This window comes from Phaethon aethereus (genome assembly GCF_964289735.1).
Source record: "Phaethon aethereus genome assembly, chromosome: 14".
Taxonomy (NCBI): domain Eukaryota; kingdom Metazoa; phylum Chordata; class Aves; order Phaethontiformes; family Phaethontidae; genus Phaethon; species Phaethon aethereus.
This window is the reverse complement of record NC_138590.1, coordinates 20,188,329-20,209,221: the sequence shown is the minus strand read 5'-3', so window position 1 is coordinate 20,209,221 and position 20,893 is coordinate 20,188,329. Positions and strand designations below refer to the sequence as shown.

General features: G+C 51.7%; 1 protein-coding gene across 1 annotated transcript in view; it reads right to left on the bottom strand.

Moving 5' to 3' along the window:
• Positions 1-20,893, bottom strand: part of ARHGAP26 (Rho GTPase activating protein 26) — a 151,024-nt gene that overhangs the window by 84,164 nt on the left and 45,967 nt on the right. The window contains exon 12 of the mRNA XM_082006068.1: positions 2,525-2,561. Coding sequence (XP_081862194.1) covers positions 2,525-2,561 — 37 coding nt within the window. The remainder of the gene's footprint in view (positions 1-2,524; positions 2,562-20,893) is intronic.

The following is a 20,893-nucleotide window of genomic DNA, read 5'->3' as shown; positions in this document are numbered from 1 at the left end:
TTATAGGAAGCTCCTGTACCAAGGACTGCGTGGCAAAAAGCCAGCCTCCGAATCAATTTTAAGTATAGCTGGTGAGGCAAGCAGTTCACTACAGGCATGGTTTTAATGAGGGCGAAAGCAGAGTCAGATGTCTGAACATACCAGCGGCAGCCCCAGTCAGAGGCGTATGTGAAAATAATTGCCACCAGACGGCCCAGGAGCGCTGCTACGTAAGCAGCCTTCAGCCGAGGGTCCCAACGCCCTCCCCAAAGCGGGGGGAGGAGGGTCTACAGAGCAGAAGAGGACTGTTCTCATTTTTAAGACGGACTGTCAAAATGGAAGAGGTGCTAAAAGACAAGAAACTTTGCCAAAGTCTCCTCAGCTGATTAAGCCCCAGCTTTGTACTCGTCTGGTGAAGATGCACAAGGAAAAACTTGGCATTTGGTATTTTCGTCAAAGTCTCGCTACGCTTTGCCAAACCCTGAGCTGCTTCGGAGAGGCACGGCCGACGCGTGGGCTGCAGTCACCACCAGCACTACAAACAAAAAACTTTCCAAAGCGGCACAGGCAGCCCAGGGCCGGGCTGGGAACCGACATGGGAGGCGACCGTGGGAGCTGCCACCAGCCCAGGGACAAACCAGCTTTCTCCTCAAACCCACCAGCCTCCAGCACACCCCACGTGGGGACCCAGCCAGGGATCCGACTCGGGGCTGGCAGCGCAGCACCCGCGGCAGCCGCACGCCGTGGCCAAAGAGCGGCAGCAGGCAGCAGAACCGCTCAGCCCATTCTGGGGCCGCGGCCCACCCCGTCAGCCCAGCGCCCAGCGGAGTGAGACATCGCCCTCCAACAACACCTACACCCATCTCAGATTAAGACCAGGAAATCATCTATTTATATGCCAGCAGCGGCCAGAGCGGGCAGCCCCATGCTGCCTGCGGCCCCAGTCCTGCCCACACCTCAGCTAACGCGGGCCCTCGATGAGGCTGTGCACAGCTAACCAAGGTCAGACAATACAAGTAACCCCAAGAAAGCCATGGACACACTTTACTTGAGCTCTTACCACCTGTAAAGAGCTGCCGTTACTTTGCAGGATGACTCCAGCGTAAGTCACAGCCCCACAAGGGTTTCTGGCTGCCAGCACAGGAGATGGGAAGGTCACAGTTTGACAAGCGCTTCTTCACCAATTGCTTCACCAATCCTTCCTCCCACTCTCATGCCTAATGCTTTCAAAGCTTTTGCATCACCCCTCAACAAAGTTTAGGAAATGGTTATTTTAACATGTTTCTTGAGCCAAATCCCCACGTACTGTCCTGGGCAGAGCCAGAGGCTGTGTGCAGGGAACACAGAGCCGTGACAGCTCACAGCCAGGCTAGGACAGAGTTGAGCAAATCCTGTTGTCTGTGCCTCAAAACCCTCATTTTGCCCCTCTGTAAAATGGAGAAAAGAGGGAGCTGTTCTATACAGACTTCATATCCAGCTGGGGTGTTAGCCATGCTGTCCTTCGTGAGCGTGAGGCACAGCACTTAACTCTGCGAGGATCATCTGCGTCGCACAAAGCCAAGAGGAATACATACGGGGTGAGATGGATGTGCAGCTGATGACATGGAGGACCAGCAGGGAAGGGAGAAGCCACTTCGGAAAGGGCAGAGAGGAAGAAAAGACTGTTTTGTGCAAGCGTTGAAAATGGGTGTGAGGAACATTATCTGCAAATTATACCTATTATTATGAGAAAAATGCTTCTACTCAAGATAAAAATGCTCTGTGTGAGGCAGCATAAAAATGAACTATGTACTAACCATCAACCTGGGCTGGGCTCGCGCATGACCGATGACTTTGGGGGAAGGAGGGAAGGGATTAGAGTTTTGGGTATTGCAATTATGACAATTCAAACCTACTGGGAAATGGCTCAATTAAGGGTTTTGAAACACAGAAGAGCAACCACTCCTCTACAAAGAAAACCAACTGCTTGCTTTCTTGACTCAAGTGTTTGCCCAAATAACAATAAAAACAGCTTTTTTTTTTAGGGGCTCTTGTTGACAATCCTGATTAGGTGGACCTCCCTACTCTTTATAGTTTTGCTCCAGTTCCCCTTTGGAAAAGGCATGTTCTCCAACCAGGAGAACTGGTTGGTCCGAGGTGCCACCTGCACTCATTCGCTCTGATACACGAAAGGAGCCAGTTCCATGGCACACCAGGACCCGCTGTACCGCCGCTGTGGCCCAGAGGCACCAGGCTGCGGGGTGGGCAGGAAGTGATGCACCCCAAAGTGCCAAGGGAGCGGCTCGGCACCGCTCTCCATGGCCTCACATCCCACCACCAAGTGTCTGCACCAGTTCCCTGCTGGGCACCAGAGCTGGCTCCTCCCCAAGGCCACCCTGCGGTCCCCACACTGAGCCCTACCACCCTGCACCCCTGGCCCAGGGGAGCACAGCGCAGCCCGTTGTCCCCACTGCCGGCAGCTCAGCCTCTCCCGCTGACCCACCAAAGTCTGCGCACTACAGCACAACCACCTTCCCAGGGGTCTGGCTTGAAAAGAAATACTTACTGCCTTCGCTTTGGTTGTCTTTGTTCGAGTTGTAGACCTGGAAAACACAAGAAGAAAATCTTATGAAGACCCTGGCTCCAGCTGGGAAGGGACTGCTGACACGTCTGGTGTCACCCCGAGTGGTGACAGCTGGCGGGAGGACCTGCCTCGACCTTCCCCAGCAGCGCGGTCCCCAAAGACCACCACAGCCTTCTACATTCAAAACGTCAGGTTGCCACAGCTTTGCAGTTTATTAAAATAACAAGGACAGTTCTTAAAGCAAGGGAATGCAAACGGGACTGACTAGGTAAAATAGAAACTAAAGGGGCTTTTAAACAAAACAAAGGTGGGCATTCCTCTCCTCCACGCTCTCCTGAAAGATGCACGTAAAGGATATAAACTTAGAGCAAAGCAGACAATCCCCTTTACATCTTATGGGGATTACAGTAATATCTGGTAGGTGCAACTCAGGCGAGGAGTAGGAAGCCACCCTCACTCGCAAGTACTTTCAGCCTGAATGAATGAGTCAGGCAAGGAGTAAGAGAGGAAAAGAAACACCACGAATTTAGAGAGGACCTGAAATGCAGAAGTACGAAGCAATGCATCCAGCACTGCCCATGACAGAGCCACCCTCGGAGCCAATGCTGGGGCTCCATCCCAAGACTCTCCCGTCTTCAAATACCAGTGCTCTTCCTCCTGTCCCAATCACTACACTACAGCTTGCCTACTTTAGATTAAAGTAATGTTTCAGTGAATACAATAAAAAGGGGAAAAACAATGGCAGAAGAATTGCCCTTTGAGGATGATTTAAAAGCCTAGCACAACGAAAACTGCAGCTGTAAGAAGATCCTCCTCCAGACAGGTTGTATTTCTCTAGCTAAACAAAGTAAAATGTTTTAAAATAATCCTTCATCAGCCCAGAGCCCCAACAGAAACACACAGGCACCGCACTCCACCAGCATCACAAGCCGGAGCCGAGCGCGGCAGCATCCATTCAAACAGGACAAAAGGCCTGTGCAGGCCGTTGAACGCCGCCGCCGGCGTGCACACCCTTCCTCTGCGAGGAACAACGCCGGGAGCCCCCTTCCACCGGGAGCGAGGCACGGGGAGCTGGTTTAACCACATGCTACCTCCAGAAATAGCAAGCGGGGCAGGAAAGTTTCCAAAGGCGATGTTGATAGCAACACAGGAGGCAGCAACGGCCGACACATCAGAGGGGAGCGGGGCGGAGGAGCGGCTCTGATCTGCGACCAGGCAGGCAAGCGTTTCTCGACCTTTCCCACCGCAGGCTCCCAATTAACGATATTAACACCGAGGGCAGAGATTCAGAAGGTGCCCCTGGGTGCGAGGGTCTGCCTGCCTCCAGTGGGGTCCCCCAAGAGCTCCAGCAGAAGCACGAAGCCGGGAAGGTGACGTATAACATCCTCAAAGGTCCGGTGCCAGCGGCAGCCGGGCACACGCGCTGCCGACCGCAGCAGACCTCGCCGCCGCACTCTGGGTGCCCCAACACCAGCCCAGTATCCCCATTACCCATCCCAAATAAAACCCACAAGAAGGCGGTGTGTCACACTATTGGGCCACTTAAACTGATGGCTGCCTTGGAGGTCACCAAAACACAGGCTGTTCCCGTGCTCTCCTGCCTGTGCCACGGTGCCAGCCTGGCAGAGAGCCACCGAAGCTGCAGCTCCGTGGTGGCAAAGCGGACGTGAGCAGCTCTCGCCCCACACACCGGCTGCACGTGCCAGTTGGGGCGGTGAGCTGAGCGAGGAATCTTAGCCTTAAAGAATGAAATGAACCTGTTCATTTGTCTCCTGCAGGTTTAACTTCAACGGAGGGAGACCTGTCCCTCGATGCCATCCGCCACAAGGCACAGCCGGAGCGCGGCAGGACGGCTCAATAGCTCCACCACCCAGGACACATTCAGGGAAGCACAAATCTAAGGGCGCAGCTCAAAACTGGGGGTTTGGGCAGGGAGTGACCCCTCAACACTAATTCCCACTCTTCCTGGAATGTTTCCCAAGGAGCACCTTCCCTCTCCCCCCTTCCCAGGGCACCTGGCTACGCAACGCAAGACAAAGTAGAGATTTTTGTTTGCAGGAGAAAATCTATCATCCTACATCTGGAAACTGCGGGATAATTCAGCAGCAAAACCAGCTGTAATCAGCAAGTGAGTTTCCTTCAGGAACAGTGTTTATATCAAGAAAATAAAGTACATGAAAAGAGGGAAGTAAACCAACGGCAGGCTCCTGTAGCCCTGGCCATGAAGTCAACCTTCCCTAAAGAAGTTTTTCTCTCCAACTTCAGCAGCTCTGTCGAGGACTCACCGACGGGACCATGGGCACAGCCTGAGGTAACTCACTCAAAGGCTTGCAGATGCACGGCCCTTCCTCGGGATCCCACACAGACTTCAAGCCCTGCGCTCCGCCCTGGCTCACGTATAGGTTAACACTGTATACGGTAAAAGGGTGGCTCGGCCCTTACAGCCTTGCTCTCCCAAGAGGCCCACCCAGCCAGCACCCTGCTTCACCTGGGGCTGCGCCCCGCGCCCGGCCACTGCCCTTGCTGAGCGCACACCAGCTCCTGTGCTCGGGACACCAAAATATTTTCCAATTCTTCTGGGACAACCCAGGTTTCAGCTGCTTGCTCTGGCACCTGACATGCCTCCTGGTGCAGACTCGCTCTCTGCTGTCCTTCTCCCAGTGGTTTCCTCTGCTCCCCAGGCCTAAAGGACCAGTCATGCAGCTCAAGTTATGGTGCACAGCACATCAGCTACAGGGAAAAATGTGTCTGCCTGCATATTCGCTCTTCCAGTTTGGTTACATGAAACAATAGAGAGGTTGTTAATCATCAGAGACTGTTCTCTAAAAAAAGGGAAAAGGACACACAAGGAAACACAATATGCTTATGCCATTAATTGCACAGTATGCACACAGTGAAAAGGAAATTTCACACAGAGGTCAACTATGCAACCATAAAACAAGGAGATACTGTCATCCTACATCCATCTTATTAAGGACAAACCTTTTATCCATTGTCAGTGTGTTAATCCATTAACACCACTCTACAACATCAGGGTTTTAACCAAGCCCCAAGTCTGTAATATCATTTCCTTTTCCAAGAAAAACACTACTATTAAAAAGAAACCCTTTTCCTATACCGCCTCAAGCCTTTTGAAGAGAGAGGTTTTTTAGGATAAGAGAAAGCTTCCAAGTTTGAAGAAAGGTCTGCTGCGTAAGAGGTCCAAGAGCGAAGCTCCTCCAGTGCCCCAAGGGCCATCACCTGCCCCACTGTCAAACGTGTGCCCCCAGTGCAGCCAGGCGGGGCTGGCCCAGCCCGCGGAGACCCCTCAGGGTCCCGGCACGGCAAAGGTCATTCCTGCCCGGCTTGCCTTTACAGATAGTAATATTCCACTCTTTCCAAAATAGCTTTGGTAATAGGCTGGGCTTAAGGCACAAGAATGCATTTTAAGATTAAGCCTCATACGCAAGTCAGTCAGTTGATGGACCAACCTTCCTCCCTGCAAAAGGGTGCTGAATGTTAAAGAGGTTCTTCCTATTCATTATACCCAGGTCTCCATTGATTACTGACAAAAATAAAGTTACAGATTGTTCAGACAGGAGCGTGTTTCCCCTGCACCATCCTCCCTGTAACTCCACCACACTATTACACTGTCAATCCATCTTTACAGCACCGCAGAACATCCTGACTCCCATCCCTTCCGCAAGGGACGGAGGCAACGGAGGCTCAACGCTCCCCGGCGCTCCCCATGCACAGCATGCTCTCTGAGCCACCTCAAGAACAAGCTCTGCATCCCAGTCCAGAACAGGAAAACTCAGCATAGGGAAAAACTCGGCACGGCTGGGGAGACCTCCAGTAACCCCCAGAGCTATTGGGTTGCTGGATCCGAGTTCAGACAACACAGACCTTCGAAGGTCTCCCTACGGAGCTGCTCTTCCAGCAGAAGCTGTGAAGCCACCCCTGACCTCCCAGGTCCACCCGCCCGAGCCGGCTGCTGCCCACGGTCCTCGGGCAGATGCAGCCAGCATGGTGACTACAGCTGTTTCTCCTTCGCCACGTTTGAATCCAGCACAGGCAACCGTCCCACCACTGCCTGCCACCCACACCGAGCCTTTGGCTGCAAGAGTCTCCCCCAGGCTCAGGGCTGCCCGCCCGTGCTGGCTGCACGGCAGCACGACTGCTCTGCCGGGGCAGAGGACCACAGGGACAGCGAGCGTGCGGAGTGGGAAACACCTCACTCGGTTGTGTAAAGGACTAAAACATTTCCCCACGGGATTTGTACGGCAAAGGACACAACAGTCATGAAATAGCTGCGAGATCTCCACGGCAATGGCCCCCGCCCTACCCCAGGCTCGCTGCCTGCAGCACGCAGACGGGCATCGTCGGGGGCACAGGCTGCACAGCGGCTCAGGACGCGGGGGACTGGCGTGCCCGGCGTGGATGCGCGGCACCGAGACCCGCGGCCGCGGCCACGTCTGTCCCGGGAGAGATGGGCACCAGGCTGGGAGCACGTGGCCTTCGAAATCCTCTTCTAAACCCTCTTCCAAACAACTGCCAAGCACTAGATTTGAAGAGAGAGACAGTTTTCTTTTTTTTTCCCCTCCCAAAATCCTCTTGCATGTCCGTGCACAATTTCTGCGCTAAGGCTTGCTGCAGGCTGCCTCACCACGGCTGCGCGGGTGAGCGTCGGGCCGGCTCAGCGCGAGACGCGGCGCCGAGACAGGGCGTTTTGCGCTTGTGCCAGCATAAGTGCGAAGGGCGAGCGCGGCTACACACCACAGGGTAACAGCATTTAACAGACAGCACGTGAGAGGTTTGCCGAGAACGGGCAGCTCTGCAGGCGTGCACGTCGCCCAGGAGAGCGCCAGATGATAAAACACCATGAAATACGTGTATTTGTGTGCACACACACCCCCCCCATTTTCCTGTTGCTAACACTCTCTGAAGAAAACAGACCTAGGCCCAGAAAGCTTCTCATGAAGTAAAAAGCTTCTTTCACTTCTCAGTATTAGTCACTGACAAAGGGTAGGAAGTTTGAGAGCAGAAAGCCTTTGCTGAGAGGTGAAGGGCCCATGTCCCACGTACCACGTGTGGGAACAGGCTCAGTTATAAAACTCACAAAACTGGGGCTAGTGCCTAACCTGGAGACAAATCCCTACCCTGCAGCACCGCAATCATTTAACATCACGCTCTCACTAATTATTCCCATTTGATTGTATCTTCAGAGCCAAAATATCTTTACTAGGAAGTTTCAGAAGTGATATGTATAGAAAATATATACATTAACCTAGTACAAAATTTGCAGACCTTGATGCCTTGAATTTCGCTTTCAAAATTCATACTGTAGATGGTCAAATATCCCGAACAAAACCAGATCGTACCTTTTTTAGTGGAAGCTACTGCTGCTTAATTTCTGCAGAATCACTGCTAACTGAAGGCTTAAATCAAGGCCTTTACGACCTATTATTGAAAAACTCTGAGATTCATCTGCAAGTAATCCAGAAGCGTAAACTTTATAAGAGCACAACAGAAAGTGCAATTCATTATTACTTTGAAATTTTCCTGCAGAGTTAACATCCCCACCCCAGAATGCTTGCACTATGCTCAATTATTGACTCAGTATTTTAATACAATTTCTCAAAGAACAAGTTAATTCTTCCTGGTGAAATATTTCACCAAACAGACACTATGTTTTGCAGAGGAAACGGTTGTACACAGACCATTAAGGGGCCTGCGGTGTTCAAGGGTGTACTAGCTAGAACAGCCCAGGAAACGATGCCAAGCCGCCCTGCTCCCTCGCTGCCGGCGGGATGAGCCGGAGGGCAACTGGCTTAGCTGCTGCCCGCAGCCACGGCGGATCGCTTTCTCCTCGATTCATGTCTCCAGCATCACGCGGACCAAAGTTTGGGCAGGAGAAGTAATGCAGACCGCTGTACTCACTCCAGTCCCCTCCTCAAGCTTCAGTCCTGTCATTACCTACATAGGAGCTGTGGGCAATATAGACATACGCTGTGGATTTTCATAATCAAAACTGCTCCAGTAGCCACCACCCGTAGCCTACAACACATCTACAGCCACCATTCATAGCCTGACGCCACCTTCTGCTTGCGCACAGGTAAACCAAGAAGAACCCAATCCATTGGTTTTCCAACCTGATCCTAAATAAACTGCACCCATGAGCACGCAAAGAGCAAACAGGTATGTGGGTTGTTTGGGATGAAACTGGATTGTGGGAAAAGAAGAGGAAAAGGAAGTAGCTGGGGTTTGGAAAGGGAACTAAGAGAAGATGATGTTGAGTAATTTTATGTTTATTTCCTCATTTCAGGGTTCACACTGGCTGCCCATGTCGTCTATTAACCTCCACAATAAATTAACTGCGCTTTCATATGGCAATTGTCACCTGCACACACTTCATATACAAAGCAGTTTTTTATTCGAAATTCAAAACGGCCCAGCGTTAAGCTGTATCCCTTGGAGGCTGCACAGCATTCAGCAGAGTTCCCAAAATCTTTCCGGTTCCAACATCGGCATGAAATGCTGCCCAAATGGCTAAAATCTAGCGGAAAGCATTGTCTCCCTTCTCAGAGGTGGGAGGCGGCAGTGATTTACAGAAAACCTTAACCAACAACAGAGGCAGCAGTCCTGTTTTGCAGCCACAGAGGGATCGCTGTATGAGAAGGAGCCCGCCATTTCAATCACCTAGTGCATGCCCTGGCATGGAAGATTCCACCTTACGTTCCTTTTGCTAGTGCTGGGACCTACCCTTCAACCCAGACTTTCCATTTGGACTAAAACTACTGTCAAAATCGGCCAGTCCTGCCAGATTTCCTTGGTCTCCCTGGAGCAGCACAGTGTTTGTAAAGCCCTGAGCAATAGGAGGAAATGCTGCAGTGTTATGCAATTTCCTTGTGATTCATATTCAGAAATCCTCAAAACAACCATGAACGAGTTTTTCAACTTTCAGCTCAGAAGATGCACAAGCCAAAAGAGTATAAATAGAAATAATTATATTCCCTCAGAACTGGTAGTCCAGCTGGCTTGCCAGGCATCCAAGGACAGGTTGTGAAGACATGGGCAGGAAGAGCACAGACATTTTACATGGGTGTTTTGCAACCCTTTTATGAAGGAAAAGGGAAAATGGGGTGAAAACCAGCATGCAGACTGCAGTCCAGCCGCTCAGATTGGCTCAGATGGTGCTAGGCATGCTGGTGTCTGCAGCACCCGGGGGGCTGCTTGCTCAGCCCAGCAGCAGGAACCGCACGCTGGGACTCTTACGCGTCCCTTTTCCTACCCGTTCGGTTGCCCTACATGAGACGACAGAAGATCCACTTGGAACAAGTGTTTTCTCTTAACCTCTTTCTCACTTGGACACCAACAATGCACCTGATCACTTCCCTGCAGTCCGGATCCTAAAGTTCTCATCCCCTTCAGAGCACAACAGAAACTGAAAGGTATCAAGATCAGTCCTGGAGAATTTGTTTCCAATCCTATGCAAGGAGTTGAAAACCTGAGAAGCAACAACCATGAAAGAAAAGGTTTATGAAAATTATCCTTCAGGGCCTGGACAAAAATCCCTTCAGGATGATGTTGCACAGCGCTCAGGTGCTCTTAGGAGAAGGCCAGAGACTAACTTCTACATGCACTTCAAGCTCTGGGAGCACGCAAAAATCCCCTCTGACGAACTGTAGTGAAGGCGCTGTAAATGACGACAAACAGGTTTTGCATGGAGATCTTGCGTAACTCAAAGTGATTTCAAGAGAGCAAAACTTCAGCGAATTACTGAGCACATTCAGTTTAAAAGATAATACGGCATTACTTTGTTTCCACTGTTTTTACCGCCAAATACTCCATTATTTCCACAGCAATTCAAGAGAAAAAGAAAGTGAAAAATTAGCATTTTCAAGCCTAATTTTAGCAGATACGGGTGGCACATTTTCTCTGACTGCGAAGACTATAAGGAGATACTTCCTCACTTGCTCAGACTGCTGTTGGATGCAAGCACTTCCAGGGACTCCAGAGAAAGGCCAGTCTGTGGATGACCCGTTTCTCCTGGCCAGGCACATCAGTGCTCACTTTTCATGTGGCTATTACTATATTTCCGTCTTTTCCATGTTACTGCCAAAACTGGCCTTCATGAAGACGGGTAGGCTACAGTCCTCCCTACCTCCCCTCGCTCGGACACATGGACCATGAGCACCTTTCCCTTGGGAGGGACGTCGGAGAAGCTGGCTCCTCTGCTTTGCCTTCCCACGCCACAGGAGGAGAGAGGGGAGAAGGAGACACCCTGTAGACGGAGGGCAGCTTGCCCCAGGGAGCCCCAGAAGTTGCTCCAAAAACCTGACACTCCCCAGGTGAGTGTTTCCCTTGCCAGGAACACTTTGTGCATCAATTTTTTTGCTCTTGCTGTCCCAGTGATGCTCCCGCCATGCCATTTCACTTGCCCTCGTACAGGCAGGCAGGTACACCAGCAGGTACAAAGCGCGCCAAATGCCCCACATCCTTGTGCCTGCATGTCCAGGGAAGGTCGTGGTGCCCCGGCTCAGCTCCGTGGGCAGCAGCGTGACACTGTGGTTTCACAGCTGGCTTCGGTTTATCTAACAGCATCCTGCAGCTGAAGGGAACCATCTCACCCTCCGCACGCTCACAGCCATGCTCTCCCACTGCTGCTAGCAAAGACAGCAGTAGAACCCACACAGCTGCACAGGGAGTCTGATCCAGCTGAAAATTAAGCTAGCAAGCCAGTTATTAGTATTATTATTATTTGACAGTCTGCAGCCAGATCAGGCTCGCAGCACAGGCACACAAACATTTGGTCCAGCATCAGAGAAACAGAGAATGAACAGTTGAGGATGGAGAGGCGGGTAGGCTTCCCACTCCCCATGCCCGGACGCGTGTGCATGGAAGGATGCACCCAAAGAGTGCCTGGAAGCATATCCTGTGCCAGTTCCAGCCCTCGGAGACAGAGAGCACCTCTCCGACCCCTGCGTCGTACCCAAAAGCTGCCTGCTGACGCCCAGAGCCGTAGGTGATGAGGTGTCACACCACGACACCCCAGAAAGGCAGGGACTATTCGCTTGGCTGCGTGTTCCCAGCGCACTGCTCAGCCCCATCTCCGCAGAGAACCATCTCCCACGGTGTGCACAGGAATGCCCAGAGCTGGGCCAGAGCCTCCGGGCACCTGAGGGTCCGGTGGGCATGCCTGGGGAGGGGAGGGCACTGTATACCCTGTCCCCTGCTGCAACAGGGAAGGGAGAAAAAGGAAGGAAGGAAAGAAGGCAGAAAGAGAAAAAGAGAAGAGTGAGATCGGCACAGGTCCATACCCCGCCAGGCAGGATCCTCTGCACCTGACGCCCGAGCAAGCTTGGCACACCGTTGCAGAACTGCTATGTTGGGACCCAGCCCAGTAGCAGGATGCCAGCAAAGCACAGAGCAGGAAGGCTCATGTACAAAAAAGCGTATTTCCTTGTTAAAAGCAGGACACCTGGCAACCTTGATGAAATCAGCCCTTGTTTCTGGCTCTGCCTTATCAACCCTGTTCTATTTTTGTCCGAGAGCCAGGTTTTCAAACTACAAGCAGGATTTTCAGAGCTAGACTACACTGTGTTGTGGCTAGAAATAACCCTCCTTGCTCTCTGAGCCAGAACGATAGAGATAGGAGTAAGATCCTTCCCAGTCCACATCCCTGCAAACCTCCCTGCAGGGGGAGGGGAGGAAAAAATAAGCCTTGCTTCCCAAGTGAAAGACTTGGCAGGGCAGCAGAAACCCACTGTGAAATGCTGGTTTATGTCATTCAAACGAGGGCTGTTCATTTGGAAGAGAGTGGCCCAGGGTCCCTGGCAGCTTCTTCCTTCCTTCCTTCCCTCCCAACCTACTGTTCAGCACTGAACTAATGTATTGCAGTCAGAGCCACCCCCCCACCTCGCTTCCCTCTTTCTCTCTCCCCCTCCTCCCTTCCAACAGAAATTTCAGCTCAGAACTTACACTGATGCCTGAGCCTGATTAAAAAAAAAAAAAAAAAAAAATATCTATCAAAAGTGAAGCATCTGGGGGCTTGAATCCTCTACACGGGTCTTGCTCTTCAGTCTCTCCAAGATGAACTAAATGATGGTTCTAATTAAAAACAAGCTCACATTTTATTACAAGTGCAGGCATCCCAAGAGCCTCCAAAGCCCGAGCTGACCGGGCTACCCGCCAGCCATCTGGACCGCTTAGCTCAGCGCAGTTATACAACCCGCCGTGTTTGTCACCCAAGGGAAAAACTACCTGGGTCAAACTATCAACCTACCATGTCTAAATGTTAAAAGGAAATCAAGCAGCAGACACTTTGGGGGAAAAAACAAGAGGGTAAGCGGAAGCAACGGGGAACAAAGCATATTAGATATACAGCAGTCTCTAGAATAATGTAACTAAAGGTCAACTGGTTTAGAAAAATACATTTTTGGAATAACTAAAGTGCTTAAAGCTTCACAGAGCAACATTTTTAAGCAAGTCCAGCAGAGCAGATATGTTCAGACCACTCAAGTGACTGATTAAAAGTGAAAACTTCTACTAGTTTAACAGCTTCCCGTAAGTTTTCTAGGATGCTTGAGCAACAACTTGCACATCCTCCTCCGCCAGCTATCTGCACTGGAGTCCAGCCAGGTTCTTGCTCTCCTTCTCTCCCACAAGCACACACGCCCTTCCTCCTTTCAGCGTCTACTGACGAACAAGGAGTCTGAACACATCAAAACCAACCTAATTTTAAATGACAGTGTCATCTTTATTTTTAAAATAACTGTAATGACATGCCTCGCGTTCCTCCTCTGTGAAAAGAGGTTTTACACTGCCCAGTTGTTCTGAACAATGGCTGGTGGTTTAATGCCAAGCCTGTAATATCTTTGAGGCAAGACCACTTTTAATCCTCGGTGTGCAGAGCTGCTCGTGGGGGACACACTGGGTCGGCTGTGAGGCCAGGTGTGCCCCGCAGCACAGACTGTCACGGGGACCCCCAGGCTCTGGGAAGGTCAGCAGAAGAGGGACCACGCTCCCACCCTTGCCAACCCTGCCCTCCGCACCCAGGGAGATCCCTGCGAGCTTTCTCAGAGCAGCCCTGGGGTGCAGGGCAGGGCTTGCAGGGCCCCTTCACCTTCCCTGGTGCTGGGAGCCAGCCAGACCAATGGAGATTTAACCGGTCTCAGTGCCCCTCTCCAAAACCGCAGCAGGACATTTACCCCTTTCCGGACATGACCTGAAATTCCACAATGCCAATAACCTCCCTGGGAAACTACTCACCCCCAGCACGTACACAGCAAGGTGAGTATGCACAGCGCTCGCGAGGAGCATTTCTACCATGTGGCATTCAGCAAACGCTGGATGAGAGACGGCGTGGGGCACGTCCACCCTGCACGCTGCTGCAGCCTGAGCCCGGTGCAGAAGCTGCCTTCCTCAGCAGCGCTGTGCCTGCAGCCTGCCTGCTCCTGCCAGAGCCCAGTCCAGCTCCCCGGCTCCGCATGGGCACGGCGCTGCAGGGGGTCTGCCAGGAGCAGCAAACCGAGGGTGGCACGGGAGAGAGACCAGAAGTACAGAAATAAGACGATCAAAATGTCTGGAGTTTCAAAGGGCAGGCTTTCTTCTGATGCAGCTAGGAGAAGGAAAAAGCCCGGGTCAGGGACCATGGTGGGACTGTAGCAGGACAGGAAATCACTGCTTAAAATGAAATGCAAGGAACAATAAAGGGGGAAACAAAGAAAGAAGATAGTTTTGCAACTGATTGTACAATGAACCACTTTCGTTTTTAATTTGGAGTAGAAAAAAATACTCTAATAGTCTATTCAAATTGGCAGAGAATTTTGTTCTACTAAAATGGAGCTACTCCCTGAATTTCTACATGTTTCTTGAATTGTCTCCTCAAATAATTCTACACAGAGGTGATATAAGAGCAGAGAGAAAAGTGAACACACTCTCTTTGGTCTTTCATTCCAGTCGAGGGCTTTGGGCCTCCCCGCAGAGGCTGCCAGCACAGCTGGACAGATGCAGCCAGAGGGTGGACAGCCAGGTTCACACCAAAGCAGTGTAACGAAATCCCTTGCTGCAAGCACTCTGCAACCTCTTCTTAAGCTGTTTTGCCTGTCCAGGCCCAGACTTACGAACAAGTTGCTGCATGTCAGCTGATCTGTCCTGCTCGCACACACACTGCACTCATCGCCAGCATGCTGCAATTCAGGTTCTGTTAACCATCTTTCCCCAGGGACTCTGCCAACTCAAATCACCTCTCACCACCACGCGCACCTCCTGGTCTGGCCCGAAGTAAAAGAAAAACACGTGCTGCAGCAGAGTCAGTGGGTGTCCCACATGGAAGATATTTTGTATGATGTCCTGCAGATCTGTCACTGGACCTACGCTCAAATCCCCAGCCCTCGCTCCTCTGCAAGTTTGCCTCGGTGGGTATCCGAAGCAAGACAATACAAGAGGAGACAGGCAGCTGCCAGCGCTTCCCCAGCAGAACCAACACCTGCTCCCAAAGGGAGAGTGAAACCCAATTCGTGTCATAGGACCGACCATCCTACTCTCCAAGTAAAGTCCAACTTTTGTAGCCAGTTTGTGCAGCGCAGACCACAATGAAGAGTGCCGGGGCAAAGCTGGCTACAGCAGGGAATGCATTAAAGAAATGATGAGGCACTCGAGCACAAGAGATGAAAGCCAGAGACAGGAGCCACCGGTCTGCTCCTGGATATCCCCAACAAAGAGCTAGAAGAAAGAGAAGAGGTCACAGACTTTAGGTTTGTAAATCAGTCCAGAGGGCTCTTTTCTCTTTTTAAGATGATCTAGAAGGCTTCTCTCTATTTTTCTCTTTATGACCCAAAAAGCTTCTTAAGCAAAGGGCAAAAAACCTGAGAGCCTGAAGCAGCAGTGATTCTGGGTAAGCTATCCACCACTGCAGCAGCTGGAAAAACACCTAAAAGCCTGAAGTCAGGGCTTAGGACCCCACTGGCTTAAGTGCTTTAGAAACTTATACACTCAATGTAAAGTTACTACTATTATAGGCTTGAAATAGGTTACAAAACAGGAGAGGGAGAAGGGAACAGCAGTAAGAGCATGTGATACAAAAACTAGCACAGAATGTGACAAATTATCATTTGGTCTGAAAGCTCAGGCTGATTCTCTGAGGATCCTCTTCTGCCACCTTGTCCCCAAAAAGGACAAGGAACTTTTCTGGGGAAAATCTTGAACTGTGGGACGCAAAAAAGCCAAGCAGGAGCTCTGCTGGGTCAGGTTTTGCTGCCAAGCCAGCAGTAGGGCTAACCATCACTGCAGCTGCACGTGATATACCTGCACCGAGACAGAGGTGCTGCTCTGGGAGGCAGTTCCGATGCTCCCAGGCAGTGCGAGAGCACCAGTGAGACGGCAGCTTCGGTTCAGGGAAAGTTCACTAGGTTGTCTGGGGCGGGGAGCAGATTAGAGGTGAAGGAGAAAAAGCAGACAATAGAAACTTAGAGATTGAGAGGGGACAGAACGAGGAAAAAAATGTTCTGTTCAGCAAAGACAGAGAGACGGGGAGATGGAGAAGCAGCAACTAGAATAAGTCAGGTCATGGCAAACAGAACAGAAAGAATTTGCCATAAGCAAATAAACCCAGACAAGATGAAGGCCACAAAAAAACTTCAAGATAAAGCACACACAAATAACCATCTTTCTCTGGAAAGCCCACAGACACACACGTCTGTGGGATCACGAGGGTAGAAAGATCTGCATGGAAAAGGCTGCAAGGAATCACGCTGCCGAGACAGACACGGACCAAACCCCAGAAGAGCAAACGCCGTGATCACTCCAACATCTCCCCCACAGGCTCCTCCATGCAGAGAAAGCAGCCAAAGCCCACCACCTGTAGTCAAAGATGTTCTGAGTGAAGATTTTTCTACCGTCTAATAATTCACTTGTCTCAGTGAGTACCGATTTACAGCCAGCGCTCTCAGAGAAAAGCACTGCTGACGTTATCGGTAACCGTAGCGGTTGGTCCCCGCGTCCCGCCTGACGCCGGTGTGGCAGCAGCTGTAAACACTGCATCCTAAGCACAAATCGCTGGCCCTGTCTCCATCGGAGAGGATTTTTCAAGCTCTGCTGGAAACACTTAGCTACAGAGGTAACGAGTGCAGTACCAAAACCAATATAGAAGAAGAAAGTGACCTCCGAGGAGTCAGAGATTAAATGAATTAAAACGATAAAGCAGATCCGCAGCTTCCAGTGAGTCACAGCGCAATACGAGAAGGTTGGGAAGGCGTGCGGTTGGTGCCCAACCGTCCCCCCGTGGCAGCACGGGTGTTGGGACTGAAGTCCTTCAAGTTAATTTATTTTTTGAATGAGCCAAAATGACAGGAATGCCGAGGTTGAAAGCACTGGATTGAGTTCAAAAGACATCATTTCCACTGGGAAATTAATCTCTCACCATTTTGTATAATTAGACAAGGAAAATGAAAAACAATTTCAGAAAGAATTCCCAGAAGCAATATCCGAGGAGGAGGCGGGAGGCGAGGGTGCTGCGTGTTGGACAGGAATGCAAGGCTGGGCTTTGTTGTTACGCTGGGCTTTGCTACAAAAACACGACATTACATTTCCAGAGCAGCAATGCCGAAGAAGCTCCAGCGCCACCGAACAGCTGTCAGACAGGGAGCACGGCCCAGGGGCCGGGACCAGCACCATGGCGGTGGGAGCTTCAGAGGCGTTTCCCGGCGCGCTGCGCCAATGGGTGTCATCCCACTGCCGTCGGCCTCGGCGGTGCACGGCTGGAGCTGCCGAAGGGCTACCGCACCCGGCACCGCGTGGTCCATGTGGAGGAACACGTTGCAGACCCTGGGGGGGGAAAACGCCATGGAGAAGGCCCCTGCCCCACAGCCACCAGGCCAGCCGTGGGGTGGAGAGCTGCTGACCAGCAGCCACACAGCCGGCTGTCTCCCTTCTGTCCCTTTCATAAAACCAAATCAACCAGCGCTGGAGGGCGCAGGCCCCACCACAGCAGGGCACCCCAGCGTCCGCCACAGGGACCTCGGGAAGGGCCCCCAGGACACCCCAGGCGCAGGAGTGACAGGAGATGGCGGCTGTGGTCACCATGGAAATGCCCGGCCCCACAGCAGGCCTGGAGGCGATGGAGGGACAGGGAGGGGGGAAGGACCCCCACGCTGGGGTGGGAGGCAGAAGCCGAGGCACCTTACAGGTTTTGAAGGTTTGCACTCACCTCTCCTCAGTTTACCGTGCTGAACACTGCCTGCCCCCAGAATTATCAGTTGCTCGGTTTGGGGCAGCAGGAGAAGGAAGACAGAGGAATGGAGGAGGGAAGAGGCTCTAATTTTGGTCTGTGCCAGGTTTGGGGGACAGAACAGGGCAGCAAGCACGTTCCCCGCCCCGTCCAGCACAACCACACCTGGCCAAGCACAGGAGCTGGGCAGGCACGGGGGGCACGTCGCTCGCCCAAACCCACTGCCCCCGGGGCGGGTGGGCGAGGGCAGCCCCAGACACCCCGCGGGGCTGGGGGCGCGGGGGGCTGCCCTGCCCCGCTGGGGCACAAGTGCAATAAGCGGCTGGTCTCAGCTTGCCATCTAGTGGAGAGCGGCCGTACGGCCTCCCCCCACGCCGTCCTGCTCCATTTTGTGCTGCCCACACGCCCACGGCGCTGGGGGACAAGCAAAATGAGGCCGACCTCGGCTCCCACCGCAGCGCAGAGGTGACGCCGAACACCCCAGATGCAACGTCGCCCAGCGCCAGGGCGGCCGCCACCGCCCCGGCGAGGCTCAGCGCGGCCCTCGCAGCTGTGAGGCCGAGGAGCTGAGCCGGGTCGTGGCCAGGAGCCCCAAGGCAGCTGCAGGAAGGGAACAGAGCCCTTCACGCCCACCATGACACGTCTGATCACCCCGACCTCCTGCCTGCTGCGAGCAGGAGCCCTCAGCACCCTGCAAAGTGGGGCAGTATCAGACCCCCTGCCGCAGAGGAAAGGCTCCGGGCGCTTGTGCGGGTTCACAGGAGCTCAGACATGCTGCCAATGTCAGCCTAATGTCATCAGGCTAATGAACAACAGACCCAGCGTAAAAACCAGGCCATAGCTACAGGTGGGAGCCAGGTCCAGAACTAAGGAAGATTTTGGGATGAAGCCTGCTGCTGAAGTGGTGGCTTGGAGTGGGTGCAGGGCGCTCCCTGCCCAAGCAAAGGAGTGGCATGTCTAGGCAGAAGAATGCTTTCAGCAAAGGGCTGCCGGTGCCTGCAGACCTTCAGCACCTAGGGAAGGCCTAAGAGAGTTTAAGTGTCTCCATAGTATCTCAAAAATCATTTAAGAGACTTTGTGGATCTTGCCCTGTGGGCCTCCATTAATTCAGCTGTGACAACTCAGGAACTTTGCGAGTTCCCAGCACTGACAAACGGCATCACATTTCCAGCCAGGCCCAGCCCCTGGCTGGGAACGTGAACATGGCGTCTCAGCACCCAGCACAAAGCCCAGGCACCACAGCTACCACTCAACTGTCCCCTACGGCCCTCGGCTTCACGTGGCTCCATGGCCGTGCAGCACAGTGGCCTCTCACACGGAAGAGCAGACAGGACTAAACCTAGGTGGGTGGGAGGGACACCAGTGCAGTGAGGTCCTGCAATAGCCTTCCAGAATGGGAGCAGAAACCTTATTTGCTTTCCAGAGGACAGAGCTTCATCACACGAGGACTAAGGCACATGAGGACCATGAGGAGCAGGGCCCTTCCAGTACAACAGGTCCGACCACTGGGAGGTCCCGAGACAAAACCCACCAGCCCCTGCAGTGCTGCCTTTCCGTTCAGCGACCGGCCTCGAGCCCTCCGAAGCGTGCAAGGGACTTTGTGATTTGTTCTTGCCTTTGCGAACCTGCAGATTATATTAAAGAACTGAAGAGAGGGCAAGGGGAGCAGAAGGAAAGGAGAAAGCGCTGCTGATGTGTCTCCATTTCAGAGTCCTTCCTCCCTGCCCTGCAAGGGCGTGAGACCAACTGCTTGTCCCCAGCCTGTGGTGCCCTCGGCTGTACAGCACTAACAAAATCAATTCTGATATGAAATGCTGGCTGTATTTTTATAGACTTGTATAGTTTTAAAGAACAAAAAAGAAAAACAAAACAAATCGAGCAAAGGGCAGCATGATGCGAGTGCCAGAACAGCTCAGAGCCCATCCATGTCTTACTTCCTCTGAGAGGATCACAGCCTGTTGCACTTGCCATTTAACACTAACTTCTCCATCACCACTCAAGCTTATGTACAATGGATTAACACAGCTCAAGAGGGATATGCTCTAGCATATTTCATATCCTTAACCCTCTATGTACCCGTACACTGCAAGGCTCCCTTTCCTGGAGAAACGTTTCCATGTCCCAGACACTTCAGTCCCAGTACCCCACTTCTGCCCATACTGATGTGAGAATGATTTCTAAGATCACTGACCTGCTCGGAAGGTAATAGCAGGAATCGCTGACACCGGCATCTCTCTTTTGGCTGGCATGCTGCTGCAGACTTGGCAAGCGAAGCCACAACCTTACTAAAATGCTTATCTTGTTCAGTTCTTTGCCACAAAGCAAACAGACTAATTTGCACCTCTCTCAATACTGCAGCCTACCACAGCCACCGCTATGAGCCAACGCAGCTTTTATTCTTGACTCAGGCTCCAGCAAAGTTTCAGAACCACTCTGGCCTCCACCATATACATTTGCAAACTACATCACCAGAGGAGAAAAACCATAGGAAACTTATCCTGAATATCTTAACAAAAACGAATGCAACTGCTCTGTTAGAGTTAGCATTTTCTCCTATTTCCAACCTCTGTAACATGAAAGAAAACCCAAAGTCAACACAGGGTTTTTAGCCAAATTAATAACAAGTGGTAAGAGTTAACAGACTGATGATAGCTATCTGGAGACTGCTTTGACTGTAAGATATATAATAAATCTTTTCAAGTTGTGACAAATGCCTTGGCTAATGCAGCCCACACTCTATGTTTAGATCTTACTAAAATGTAATACAACATTTGGTTTCAGTTTTTTAATTATAATTAAGAAACAAACTCCAGTCCACTTCAATCTCTCCACAGCCTGAATTTGCACATGGAATTATTGTCCCCACCGTGCCAATCTTTCCCACACTCAATATTCAAATCAAAGGAAAACCAGACAATTTTTCCAGCAGGGTTGTTTTTTTTTTTGTTACAGAAATATAGTCAAAGCATAGAATGGATAATTATAGGAGTCCAAAGGTTAAATCCTTTTCTCTTGCTCAAGGAAATCTCTGCGGAGTAGGTAACATCCCACACCCTGGTGTTGCAAGATAAGAACCCAAACAGAACAGACCAACAACTCCACTTTTGATGGATCGAGGAGGATAACTGAGGACAAGGAGCTAC